The sequence below is a fragment of the Poromitra crassiceps genome (genome assembly GCF_964638095.1).
Source record: "Poromitra crassiceps genome assembly, chromosome: 8".
Classification (NCBI taxonomy): Eukaryota; Metazoa; Chordata; class Actinopteri; order Beryciformes; family Melamphaidae; genus Poromitra; species Poromitra crassiceps.
In genome coordinates this window covers 40,061,406-40,075,417 of record NC_139629.1, presented here as the reverse complement: position 1 = coordinate 40,075,417, position 14,012 = coordinate 40,061,406, and the positions used below count along the sequence as shown (strand labels likewise).

The 14,012-nt window shown below is 42.5% G+C and overlaps 1 protein-coding gene across 1 annotated transcript in view; it reads right to left on the bottom strand.

Annotated features, from left to right (window-relative positions):
- Positions 1-9,787: 9,787 nt before the first annotated feature.
- The window catches only part of LOC310780707 (low-density lipoprotein receptor-related protein 1-like), a gene marked incomplete at its 5' end in the record, with an annotated part of 157,296 nt that continues 153,071 nt past the window's right edge, over positions 9,788-14,012 (bottom strand). The window contains 3 exons of the mRNA XM_083641218.1: positions 9,788-12,141; positions 12,287-12,431; positions 13,972-14,010. Coding sequence (XP_083497344.1) covers positions 12,004-12,141; positions 12,287-12,431; positions 13,972-14,010 — 322 coding nt within the window. The 3' untranslated portion in view covers positions 9,788-12,003. The remainder of the gene's footprint in view (positions 12,142-12,286; positions 12,432-13,971; positions 14,011-14,012) is intronic.

Genomic DNA, 14,012 nt, shown 5'->3' with positions numbered 1-14,012 from the left:
CGTTGACATTTGCTTTTTTAGAAGTAGTTTCATATCTGGGGAAGAAAGACCCTCGACTGGTCCTCTGGACAAGCTAGCCAAACCAAACTCTGTCTTTCATATTTTGCTTAAAGAGGACGTGAAACATTTGATCGTATGACTCTAGTTCATTTGCATTTCACCTCAGACAAGACAGGATCCTGCTTTCAGGTCTGACATTGACCTCGATTTGCTAGAAAGATGAACAACATTTCAGCCTTTCGCCAACTAGGGCGCCGCTAGATGATGTCACTAGGGCGCTGCTAGATGATGTCACTACGTTGACTGTATTTTCTTCTTCAATGCATCATGGGGATGCCTCATCTGCAGTCACTCTTGCCTTGACTGTAGCCTTTGGCCTGGAGTAGAGTACAGTAGTGGAGTACAGGCTAGTTAAAGGGAGACTTTGCCGATTATCAACCCACTTTGTATCATTATAATCTCGGTAATATAAGCAGATGGGCAGTGTTTACCTTCTCTATACGTTTTCCACACGGAGAAATATCCTCAGTTTGTCTGCCTGCAGAAACTCCGCCCCCACCAGCTGCAAGTCATTAAGGCTCGTTAAGGCTCTCCATGCAATTCTTTGTGGATGTGCACATACTTAAAAAATAAACAATAACAGCTGCCCTGGAAGACGCCTCGACAGCCAAATCTGGTTGGAAAAGAGCAAAGCCCTCCTTGAACTGTTGGTAGTGAGGATTTTGAAATCTAACAGGCTCACAATGCTGTTGTGTTTTTGACTTGGATTGTGGTTGTTTTGATTCATCAAAAGTACATTCAAAATCCTTACTACTGCACTGTACGTCGCTGGAAGCTTGCTGACGTCGACGGTGGGTCTGACCACGTGAGAGTGAGACTAGTCTGACCTGACCACAGACTGTAGAAAGAGATGCAGGATAGCCAAGCGAATGTGATTGGATGAACAATGTTTGATGCTAGGCCAATCAGAGGCAGAGATGCCTTCGCCATCATGGAGTGGGGGAAATATCGCGTACTGTACAGTCAACCTAGTGACATCATCTACAGGTGTCCTAGTTGGCAAATCGAGGTCAATGTCAGACTTGAAAGCAGTGTCCTGTCTTGTCTGAGGTGAAACGCAAATGAACTAGTGTCACATGATCAAATGTTTCATGTCCTCTTTAAGAAGTGCCTTTTGTGTAGACAGTATTATTTCCCGTGACTCAGCCATAATTTGTATCGTTTTATGTTTTTTGTTTGTCAAAGATTGTATTTTTATTTCATTGTACTATAACATTATCCTTAAAATACTGTAAAAAATATATATGCAAAGGTTAAATTCCCAGCTTTAAAGGCAGCTTTAAAGCAGCTAGAAGGTAACGGGGAAGAGAATGAAGATTTCCTTTTATATTTACCCCCCAATAGTACCTCAATGTCCTGAAGTTCAATCAAAACGATGATGTAATGACCCGAGAGTCCTTATGTCTTTGTGCCTTGTTGCAGTAGGCTAGTTGCTGAAAACTGCATTGTGTTTTGAATGTTAAAAAGCCTCGACAACACTTTCTGTCTTCGGTGACACTTGGGAAGTGACTAAAGTATGAAGATGATTCCACGTGGACTGCTGTTGTAGGGTGGACCTGCATTAGATGTGGTGATGGATGAAGGAGATGGCCATTCCATTGAGTTTCTATGTTTCAAGCTGTCTTTGCTTCTTGCTTATAGAGATGATTAATTTCCTCTTAATAACCATTGAGTAAGCAAAGTGATTTACAATCTGTGTTCCAATATGGCATTTCCATTAAAGGGACCAGCCATATTTACACTACTTAATTTGCCTTAACGTTGTATGAGACACTATTCTTTTAGGGGTCATTTCTATATTAATGTACATTCAAATCAATGAATTGAAGAAATTTACTTTGTAGAGAAAAGCATAAAGTGATGATCCATGGTATTGTCTATTGTTTCAAAGATGACTACATTTCCTCTTTAATAAACAAAATGAACTACCGTATGTGACGACAAGTCCCAAAGACTGTCATTATAGCACCGGAGTATGAAACAGGGTTCATACACACTTTCCATTTAAAATTATTTTCCAGACTCAAAATGCCCAGACTTCTCTGCCAGACCATATTTGACATCGGAGTACACATACAAGGGTGTCACTTTGTGTTGAAAAGTGGCCGGGACAATCTATTCCAATTCTAAATCACACCTATGACCACACCACAATTTGATTGATTGAATTTATTTGATAATTGATCAAAAGATACGTATACAACTGCCCAGCAGGAATACCCTGTACATACATTTAAAAAATCGAGATTGAGAACACAAGAGAACACAATAAAACATCAGGGACCATGTTGGAAATAAGTGTTTACACTTTGACATGCTATCCCTTGGATGTTTTATTGTCCATATCCATGAATAAAGTCAATCAATCAATCAGAAGGCTTATTTCCAGTTTTTCTTACCCTGATATTAAGCTAACCAATGATCACTCCTCATGCGTAAACCTAACCAGTCATCAAAGCATGCTCGTTTTAGTTGAATCCCAATATGAAGTATGATTGAATGTGGCAGCTCTTAATCTTCTGACCACTAGAGGGTAGGGCTGGCGGCTGGGCAATATTCTATTGATATTGTGATATGAGACTGGATACAGTATCATCTTAGATTTTGGATATCGTTATTTCGTGATATGGCATAAGTGTTTCTTCATGGTTTTAAGTCCGGTAAAGAACTTCCCAATTGTGAAACGCAACTTTCTTTTTCAAATCACACACTCATATTCCTCTCTTATCTCCTTGTCAGACCTACTTCAACAGTCACAGATGAAGGTTTAAAGCTACAATATGAAAAGAGTACAAGAGGAAGTGGGCTATATCTCACGCAGATAAACAGGTGGATGTTCTGTGATGTTCAGAGGTTGTTTGTTCAATCCCTGCCTCAGGCAGCACCCGTGATGCTATTTTTATCATCAGTAGTTTGAACACTGATAGAAATAAGCTGATGTAGGAATCTCACCTGTCTCTGACATTAGCTCAGTCAGATAAACAGCTGCTCACTTGTTCAATTCCAACCTATCTCACTCTTTGTGTTGTCAGTGTGCAGAATTCAGAAGGTGACCTCTGAACACCTCATACCTCAGCAGGATGAGTCGCTGTGTCTGTGTTGCTACCTGACAGGTGGAGTATTGGTTTGGTTCTAGATGGTAAATCATCTCTTAGTCCTCTGTGACAGTATTCTCCTGTGTGTACCCTCTAACACAGGGGTGGGCAACTATTTTTCATGGGGGGCCACATGAGAAATCCAGATTGTTGCCAGGGGTCGAACAAATATTGTCATGCCGTAACCCAGGGATGGGCAACTTTGATGATAGAGAGGGCCACAAAAAAAGTTCACGCTACCAGATTTTGCTGAGGGCTGAACGGCGCCAGCGCGAAAAAATTGGGGCATTTGAAGCCAGGTTTAGAGGAATAACTCATTTTAAATTAACAGTTGTGATGTCATTATTCAGTCTTAACCACCAATATTTGATCCTTTTCTCACTCACTCCTATGTCACCACACTCTCCCTGCAGGGCTTGAAATTAACTTTTTTCACCACCTGCCAATATGGCTGCTAGATTTTAAAGTTACCAGCCAATTAGAATTTCCACTATCCAAAATGTTTTTCTTGAAATAAACCAGAATATGAGTGGGTTAATTTAAGCATAAGTATCAGTAAGTGGCTGGGATTCTCAAAGCCTGTGTTGAGGGTCACACGAACATGCACTCTTGAAGCTAAATAAATCCAAAACCAACAAGTTAATTATTTAAATTTCTACCTCAATGTAGAACAGCCATTTCTTACACATGAGATTACTTTTGGCCTTTTAGTCATAAAGATTATTGAAAGATATTCCATATTCCAGACTGAAATGCTATAACAGAAGAATATTGGCCAGAATGACATGAACATTTGGACACTTATTCAGGTGCACTGTAAAAAAAAAAAAAAAAAAAATCCATCGTGGGCCACACAGGGGGCCGTATGTTGCCCATGTGTGCTTTATAGTAATGTACAAAACACACACACAGTCACATATTTTATATACTGTATATGTTGTAAGCCTAATTTTTGCCATCACAGCTGCTTTTTACATGTATGGGATAATACAGGCTAATATACAAGGTGTCCCAAGCTCTGAGTCATTATAAACTTAATTAGCTACAGAAGCTAATGTTCACATTCAGTCCTTGTATATTTCTCTCATGTGTTCATCATTCCTTTCCTCCTCTGTGTGTGTGTGTGTGTGTGTGTGATTGAGAAATGAGATGCAGGTGGTGTTCATCCTAATTGGCCTGGTCAGGTGTTGGATTGCTGCTGGCTGATTGGCTGGTGGAGAGCATTTAAGCCAGCTGATGCCATCCTGTCGCCCCTTGCTCTCCTCATTCCCAACGATGATGGCTGCTGTGCTGACTGCTGTGTTCTGTCAGGTAGGAACTGTGTGTAGACCTACTTTAGTAGTTCTGCAGAACTTTATTAAGATGTGTCTTTATCTTGGTAGACCTGTGCAGTCTAAACTGTAAATAGTTACCTTCCAGATCTACACTTTTGTACACTGTAAATAACACTTACCCAAGTAGGGGGAGAAGCCCTTTAGTTTTTTGTAACATTTTCTCATGTTTATTTTGTAGGAGCTTATAGGTAAGAGCTGTGTCATTTAATCCATCATTTTCTTTTCTTAGGTAAATTTAAGGTTGGGGATTAGTTTGATTGGTTAGTTGTTTTGGGGCCATGCTGTGCTCTGAAACTAAACCTGCTACTTGTGAACTTGTGATGGTGGTTTGGCTGATCATCCTTGGGAGTGGGAAGAGTGGGGGCACTTGTGTTGCGGTCCGGTTCCCCGAGGCCGGTTCCTAACATAATTGGGTGCTCGTCTGCTTTTCTCATTCGTCAGCACGTCGTCTGTGAGTGTGTGTGTGTATATATATATTTTATATGTTTGTCTGGTGGGCAGTCTTTGTGCAGGTGGTAAATGGTGTTAGTCAAGGTGCCTTTGCATGGAGCTGAGGAAGCTCATGGTGGTAAAGCTGGTGGAGATATTTGTTGGAGGAGGCGCCGGTCAGAGGGGAGCAGTAAGACTGAGGGGGGTGTGACAAGGCAGGGCTGTCAGTAGCACCGTTTCTCCTCTTTCTGTGTAGACTGCTACCCTACAAGAGTCTCCGTACATAGACTTGCCTGTCACTCTGACTCCCAAGCCGTCTAAATCAGCGATACAGATGTATTTACAAGTGTCACAGAAACATTTCAAAGCCACATATTGAGAAGAAGGGTTCATAGCTTCTCGACGTCGGGGTTAGAAAGCTCGTCGCTGCTCATAAATGCCTCTTTTCATCTGAAGTCTGTGCTGGTGATATTTTTTACCGAGCTTTCGGCCAGAGTGGCGCTGTTGAGCGCTCTGACGGCTGGGAGCTCTAACCTGGAAAAAATATCACCAGCACAGACTTCAGATGAAAAGAGGCATTTATGAGCAGCGTCGAGCTTTCTAACCCCGACGTCGAGAAGCGATGAACCCTTCTCAATATGTGGCTTTGAAATGTTTCTGTGACACTTGTACATACGTCTGTATCACTGATTTAGACGGCTTGGGAGTCAGAGTCACAGGCAAGTCTATGTACGGAGACGGGACTCTTGTAGGGTAGCATAGTCTACACAGAAAGAGGAGAAACTGTGCTACTGACGGCCCTGCCTTGTCATGCCCCTCCTCAGTCTTACTGGTCCCCTCTGACTGGCTCCTCCTCCAACAAACCTCTCTCTCCACCAGCTTTACCACCATGAGCTTCCTCAGCTCCATGCACACCATTTACCACCTGCACAAAGACTGCCCACCAGACAAACATATAATATATATATATATATATACACACACTCAGACGACGTGCTGACGGAACGAGGAAAGCGGACGAGCCCCCAATTATGTTAGGAACCGGCCTCGGGGAACGGGACCGCAACACAAAAGTGCCCCCACTCTTCCCACTCCCAAGGATGATCAGCCAAACCACCATCACAAGTCGCAGGTTTAGTTTCAGAGCACAGCATGGCCCCAACAACAAACTAATCCCCAACCTTAAACTTACCTAAGAAAAGGATCGATTAAATAAGACAGCTCTCACCTATAAGCTCCTACAAAATAAACATGAGAAAATGTTACAAAAAACTAAAGGGCTTCCCCTCCTACTTTACTTCGGTAAGATGTTTGTGTACAAAAGTGTAGAGCTGGAAGTAGCTATTTACAGTTTAGACTGCACAGGTCCACCAAGATAACACATCTTCAAGTTCTGACGAACTAAGTAGGCCTACACAGTTCCTACCTGACAGAACACAAGAGTCATCATAGTTGGGAATTAGGAGTACAATGAGCAAACTTCTTGTTTCTGCATTGTTTAATGGGTTTGGGGATGCCATCCCTTGCTGTCATTGCCAACGATGATGGCTGCTCTGCGTTCTGTGAGGTAGGAACTGTGTGGGCCAACTTTAGTAGTTCTTTAGAACTTTAAGATCTGTCCTTGTCTAGGGAGACTTGTGCAGTCTAAAATGTAAATAGCTACCTTCCAGATCTATACTTTTTTTACACTAAATAACTCTTACCCAAGTAGCAGAAAGTAGGAGGGAGAAGCCCTTGTAAAATTTTCTCATGTTTATTTTGTAGGAGCTTATAGGTGAGAGCTGTGTCTATTTTTTTTTAATCCATCCTTTTCTTAGGTAAGTTTAAGGTTGGCGATTAGTTTGATTTGTTGATGTTGGGGCAATGCTGTGCGCTGAAACTAAACCTGCTACTTGTGAACTTGTGATGGTGGTTTGGCTGATCATCTTTGGGAGTCGGAAGAGTGGGGGCACTTTTGTGTTGCCGTCCCCTTCCCCGAGGCCGGTTCCTAACATAATAGGGGGTCGCCCGCTTTTCTCGTTAGTCAGCACGTCGTCTGAGTATATATATATATATATATATTTTATATGTTTGTCTGGTGGGCAGTCTTTGTGCAGGTGGTAAATGGTGTTAGTCAAGGTGCCTTTGCATGGAGCCGAGGAAGCTCATGGTGGTAAAGCTGGTGGAGATGTTTGTTGGAGGAGCCGGTCAGAGGGGACCAGTAAGACTGAGGAGGGGCGTGACAAGGCAGGGCCGTCAGTTGCACCGTTTCTCCTCTTTCTGTGTAGACTGCTACCCTACAAGAGTCCCATCTCCGTACATAGACTTGCCTGTGACTGACTCCCAAGCCGTCTAAATCAGTGATACAGACGTATGTACAAGTGTCACAGAAACCTTTCAAAGCCACATATTGAGAAGAGTTCATAGCTTCTCGACGTCTGGGTTAGAAAGCTCGTCGCTGCTCATAAATGCCTCTTTTCATCTGAAGTCTGTGCTGGTGATATTTTTTCCGGGTTAGAGCTCTCAGCCGTCACAGCGCCACTCTGGCCAAAGGCTCGGTAAAAAATATCACCAGCACAGACTTCAGAAAAGAGGCATTTATGAGCAGCGACGAGCTTTCTAACCCCGATGTCGAGAAGCTATGAACTCTTCTCAATATGTGGCTTTGAAATGTTTCTGTGACACTTGTAAATACGTCTGTATCGCTGATTTAGACGGCTTGGGAGTCAGTCACAGGCAAGTCTATGTACGGAGACTCTTGTAGGGTAGCAGTCTACACAGAAAGAGGAGAAACGGTGCTACTGACGGCCCTGCCTTGTCACGCCCCTCCTCAGTCTTACTGGTCCCCTCTGACCGGCTCCTCCTCCAACAAACATCTCCACCAGCTTTACCACCATGAGCTTCCTCGGCTCCATGCAAAGGCACCTTGACTAACACCATTTACCACCTGCACAAAGACTGCCCACCAGACAAACATAAAATATATATATATACACACACACACACAGACGACGTGCTGACGAATGAGAAAAGCAGACGAGCACCCAATTATGTTAGGAACCGGCCTCGGGGAACCGGACCGCAACACAAGTGCCCCCACTCTTCCCACTCCCAAGGATGATCAGCCAAACCACCATCACAAGTTCACAAGTAGCAGGTTTAGTTTCAGAGCACAGCATGGCCCCAAAACAACTAACCAATCAAACTAATCCCCAACCTTAAATTTACCTAAGAAAAGAAAATTATGGATTAAATGAGACACAGCTCTTACCTATAAGCTCCTACAAAATAAACATGAGAAAATGTTACAAAAAACTAAAGGGCTTCTCCCCCTACTTTCTGCTACTTGGGTAAGTGTTATTTACAGTGTACAAAAGTGTAGATCTGGAAGGTAACTATTTACAGTTTAGACTGCACAGGTCTACCAAGATAAAGACACATCTTAATAAAGTTCTGCAGAACTACTAAAGTAGGTCTACACACAGTTCCTACCTGACAGAACACAGCAGTCAGCACAGCAGCCATCATCGTTGGGAATGAGGAGAGCAAGGGGCGACAGGATGGCATCAGCTGGCTTAAATGCTCTCCACCAGCCAATCAGCCAGCAGCAATCTGACACCTGACCAGGCCAATTAGGATGAACACCACCTGCATCTCATTTCTCAATCACACACACACAGAGGAGGAAAGGAATGATGAACACATGAGAGAAATATACAAGGACTGAATGTGAACATTAGCTTCTGTAGCTAATTAAGTTTATAATGACTCAGAGCTTGGGACACCTTGTATATTAGCCTGTATTATCCCATACATGTAAAAAGCAGCTGTGATGGCAAAAATTAGGCTTACATCGTGGTGACATCACTGGTCCACACTAACTCAAATTAATAACTCATTAACTCAAATCAACTCTCAATAACTGTCAAACTATTCATCATTCATCTATTTGACAGTTATTGAGAGTTGATTTGCGTTAATGAGTTATTGATTTGAGTGAGTGTGGACCAGTGATGTCACTGGTCCACACTTTAACACTCAATAACTGTCAAATTAAATGACAGACTTCAAAACAGTTTACAGTTTTCTGATATACTACTGATGTTCTAATGATACAAAGCTGGTTGAAAATGGGCAGAGTGTTCCTTTAATACATACTTGCACTAAGTGAAATTCCTCATTTGTAATCTGATTACTTACTATTACTATTAATATTAGAATGAATCTGAAAAGGTTTTAGAATCACCACAGTATGCATACTATAGGAATATTGATATTATCATCATAAACTCACTACTATAGGCACACTATAAGACATTTTAGGAATATTATAGGGCGGCTGTGGCGGAGGCCTAAAACTCCAATCTCATCATCCAATCACCGTATTCACAGTCCGATATTAAGTCCAATGTGAGAAAGGACGTAAGGCAATCACCTATTCACAGTCCAATCTCCCTTCAAATGTGAGATGGACACATTTCCAATCACCTGCTGCTGCTTCTCCTCTCCTATGATCACGCCCCCTCTCCCCTCTACCATGGAAACAAACAAAGCTGCATCTGGCAGTCTGACGATCAAAGTAAGTTTTTATTTCTTATAGACTACACCTTATCATTCCATCCGCCGCACAGTCGTTTTATGATTTTGTTGTGCTGTGATCGCTGGACTCGATGGAATATCCACTGTTTACGCCACTGAAATGCCTTCAACCTTACCCCGCTAGCCGGATTTAAATTCCAGATGACCCCAATTGGGGTCACGACCCCAAGGTTGGGAACCACTGTCACATGTATGTTACATTCTAACGCCATGATAAAACACTCGCTTGTATTATGAAATTATTTTTTTCTAAATTCCGAATTTTATTATTTAGAAAAACAATGAGTCAGATATTCACAAGAGACGGTCTGGAAACACAAATATTTTTCCATACTCTTTTCCTTTTTCCATACTTTTCCAGACCTGGAAAATACTAAAATCAAATTCCATACTTTTCCATACTTGCGTATAGGAACCCTGAAAGCAATCCCTGGTCATATTTTCATGAAGCAAAAGATATGACATTCAAACAAACAAACACTTTCTACATGTTCACATCTTATTTCTGAATTTTAATGAGATACTTATGTTACTCTCTGATGCTAACTCCAGCAAAAAAAAAAAAAAAAATCGTCATTACTCTCCATCTTCCCAAATGAAGGTCAGAGCCACCATGCATTTCTACTATAGAAATCCATTTAATTTCTTATATCAAAAAGAATTAAAATCATAACAAAACAAACATATCCACCTGGGTTTTGCCACCAGAGAATTTCTCCAACTCATAAAAAAAAAAAAATCAAAAATCTAATTTACATGGGTCAGATGAAAATGTAACAGAGCAGGATAAAAAAACAAACAAAAAAAAACGAATTTGATGAATACTGTTAATGAGTGAGGGGAAAAGCCAGAGTGTTATGTGAGTACCATGCAGTGTGATATGGCAGATAACCTGGGTTAAAAGCAGCATGGTGAGCAGTGCGCGACACAGAAACCAAGACTTAAAAGACTCAAACCAGGCTGACAAAGACAGATGGCTAGCGTTAGCAGCAAGGCAAAGAAATGAACAAAGGAATGCTTATCAGGAGGCTGATCACTCCCCCACCTAGGAATGCACTTAACATTGGGCATTAAACCAAATTACATGAGCATGTAATTACAATTAAGAAAAAATAAGAAAACTAAATTTCCCACAGAAGTACGTACCATCAAACGGGCTCCCTGGCCTTTTCCTGAAAAGACATTTACAATCAAAAAGACGAGAGACAAAAGCTAGATGCGACCACTCTCAGCTAAGGTTATTCGTCGGGAGATGGTTTCAGTGATGACCGGAAATTCACAGAGGCTTACATTGCGTCAAGCCAAAGAGCAAAATGACCCGCTCGGTCCAGAGTGTCCTGTGGTCGACCAAGGCCACGGAGAACCATCCCAGACTGCTCATCCTGGAACGTGGGCTTTATTACAATCATCTTCATCTGACACACTGCCATTTACTCATTCAATGTTGACACAAAGCATGTCAATTATACATTGACTTCAAAACAAAACAAAACAAAACAAAACAAAAAAAAAACAGTTAAAAAATACAGACTGCTATTTGTTACTGATGTTTGTATTCCTGGGTATATTTTCAAGACACTTTGTTAATAGGTTTATATATATGCAAATATATATATAACTTTAGTCTGTGCAAGGAGGAAAAAGACAATCACTTGAATGTAGGTCTTTGAGACAACAGAGCGGGCGTTGTCTGCGATGCCGAGTCCTCCGTGTGTACATTAAACAACTTCTCCTCAGGCCTCCCAGCCTGGGTCTACAGACCTCCAGCCTGGGCCTACAGACCTCCAGCCTGGGCCTACAGACCTCCAGCCTGGGCCTACAGACCTCCAGCCTGGGTCTACAGACGTCCAGCCTGGGTCTACAGACCTCCAGGCCTCCCAGCCTCGGTCTACAGACCTCCAGCAGCAAACGTACATAATACACACAATGTGACACGTTGAACCAAACCAGCATCCAGGAAGCATTGGGAAGTGAGCGCTGACACTCTGACACTCTCTGACACGCTGACACTCCGCCTTCTCCTCTCCAACTTCTTTTTCACGGACAACAAAGACTTGGCAACGGTTGTTTTTTTTCTGGTATGGAACATTGTTCTTTTTTCCCTATACAATTCATACAAAAATAAAAAATTAAAATTGTTCCACTGCCGTGTCTCTATCTTTTACATTTGCACAGAGGTAGTGGCTATATGGGTGAGAGGGGAGGGGAGAGCCGTGAGGAGGTGGTGAGCAAAATTAAAATCAACTGAATAAAATGTCTATAAAATGGTTCCTTTTTGTCACCAGAGGATTTCTTTTTTGTGTGTGTCAAAGAACAAAATATAATACTGCAATCACATAAAAAAGTAGTCCTTCATTTTATACATTTTATACAGTGTTCTCGCTTCTTTTTTTTGTTGCTTTTCTTTTTCAATTGGTAAAGGCATAGGATGAGGGCTCGTTGGCTCAGCACTGGGTCGGGTCGGGCCGGGCAGGGCCAGGTTGGCAGAGTTCAATCCGTGCCGAGCTCTACGCCAGCGGGTCACTCATGTCCTCGTCGCCCTGGGACAGCAGCTCCTTCTTCTCATCCGTGCTGGCCAAAGAGTTGCGGCTGTTGTGGGCGCCCATGTACAGGGTGGCATACACGGGGTTGGTGAAGTTGGTCGGCTGCAGAGCGAAGGAAATGATATGTGGTGACTCGAGGGACAAGTGAAAGGATTTTTCTGAAAATGGCATTATATGGCGGGGACACACCATTCATTTATTTATTTAACACCTGGGCCATAAACAAAGTGGCTTTTGGGTGCGTCACCTTGTCTGGGTCCAAAGCAAAGTCTGAATCCAGGAGCTCTCCGGCGTCGTCGTCAGGCTCTCCTTCATAGATCTTGTAGGCAGGGTTCCCGATCTCCACGTTCATCGCTCCATTGGTCATCCTGTGGTGCTGGAAGCCCTTGGCACTGTGAACAAGCAAAGACAAGCAAAACAGAGTTAGAGCACAAGTTATGAAGGATTGGGTTTAGAACACACGGGTGCAAAAAAAAAAAAAAGAGAACATAAACTATTATTTAAACCTAGACTCAAACAGTTCACAGAGGACAGAAATGTTTAATAACCTAGCAATAAGCCAGACGATCACTCACCACCAGCTACACACAGTCAAGACAACACATGTAAAGGTTGTCAATGAGCTTTCTGTCAAAAGGCCATCTGATCACACCAATATACCAGCCAATATACCGCAGCATGTCTATGAAGGAGAATGCTGGACTTTCACACTGTCAATATTTGGTGGTTTGCAAGCACATCAACAATAGTCATAGATGCATACACTTTACTACTATGGAAGCACATGGTGTTAAGCATCAAGTAGGCCTAGCACACATTGACTACATTTACATGCACACAATATTCTGCTTTTTGCCCATATTCGGAAAATGACAATATTCCGACTAAATGAATAATCCATTATTTGTTCCCGTTTACATGCATCCGTAGCTCGCCCTCCCCGACACGTGAGGGAGGGGGGGGGGGGGGGGGGGGAGAGAAGCAGGTAGGCGGAGCCGCAGAGTTTTTCTGTTGAGAATAAACAGAGCAGCACTATTCTTACGAGCATCACTTCTTGGTCCATTTCAGGAGCTTGCTGCTGAAAAGTTTGGTGTTGCGCATCCAAGTCTTTCATAAAAAGTAGGCTAGTAGTAGCCTACGTTATTACCTCGCAGGCTCGCAAGCATTGTGGACTTCCGTGGACACTACTCTCTCTTTAAATCTCTCTCTCTTTACTGTAAATCGATGTTTCTCATCTCCTCCCGATCAGAAATGTCGGCTTTTCTTTTTGCATGCCAGAGATGATGGATTATTATGATTATATCGCCTGTTCTAGCGCTTTCTAGCACACATCAGTTGACCACAAACAGGCAACATGCGTTGCAAACTGCGGTAAAAACCCTGATTGGGACGCATATTCCGAATGTGCTGTATACATGATCAAAGAATCCTCCTAAAACCCAAATAATACTGGAATAACCCAGATGTCTTAATCGGAAAATGCAAAATTCTGAAAAAGGGCAAATTCGGAAAATGCAACTGGAATATGCTGTTTACATGACCCTTATCAAATTCAGAATATTGTCATTTTCTGAATAGTAGTGGAATATTGTGTGCATGTAAACGTAGTCAGTGTAAACAGGGGAGAGTATGGAGACGGAGAGGGGGCAAAACAGTTCAATTGACTTTGCATCACCAGAAAAGAGATTCCATATTCCATAGTCAACAGATCCCTGCGTTGCTGGGTGGGAAACCCCGAGGGAGGCAAACAGGAGATGGCAGGCAAGGACAACAAACAGACAGATTCTACACTGACCAGCGGCATGGACACATGGACTGACAGACAGCATGGCCAATCCGACTGGATATTAGGGAAGGGAGGGGGCGGGATCTGGGGGGGTCATAGGACCAACAGGTGAATTACATTACATGTATGTAACTCTATAAAGTTACCGCAAGCGTTGAGAACGAGATTTGCCCGTCCATAGAGACCT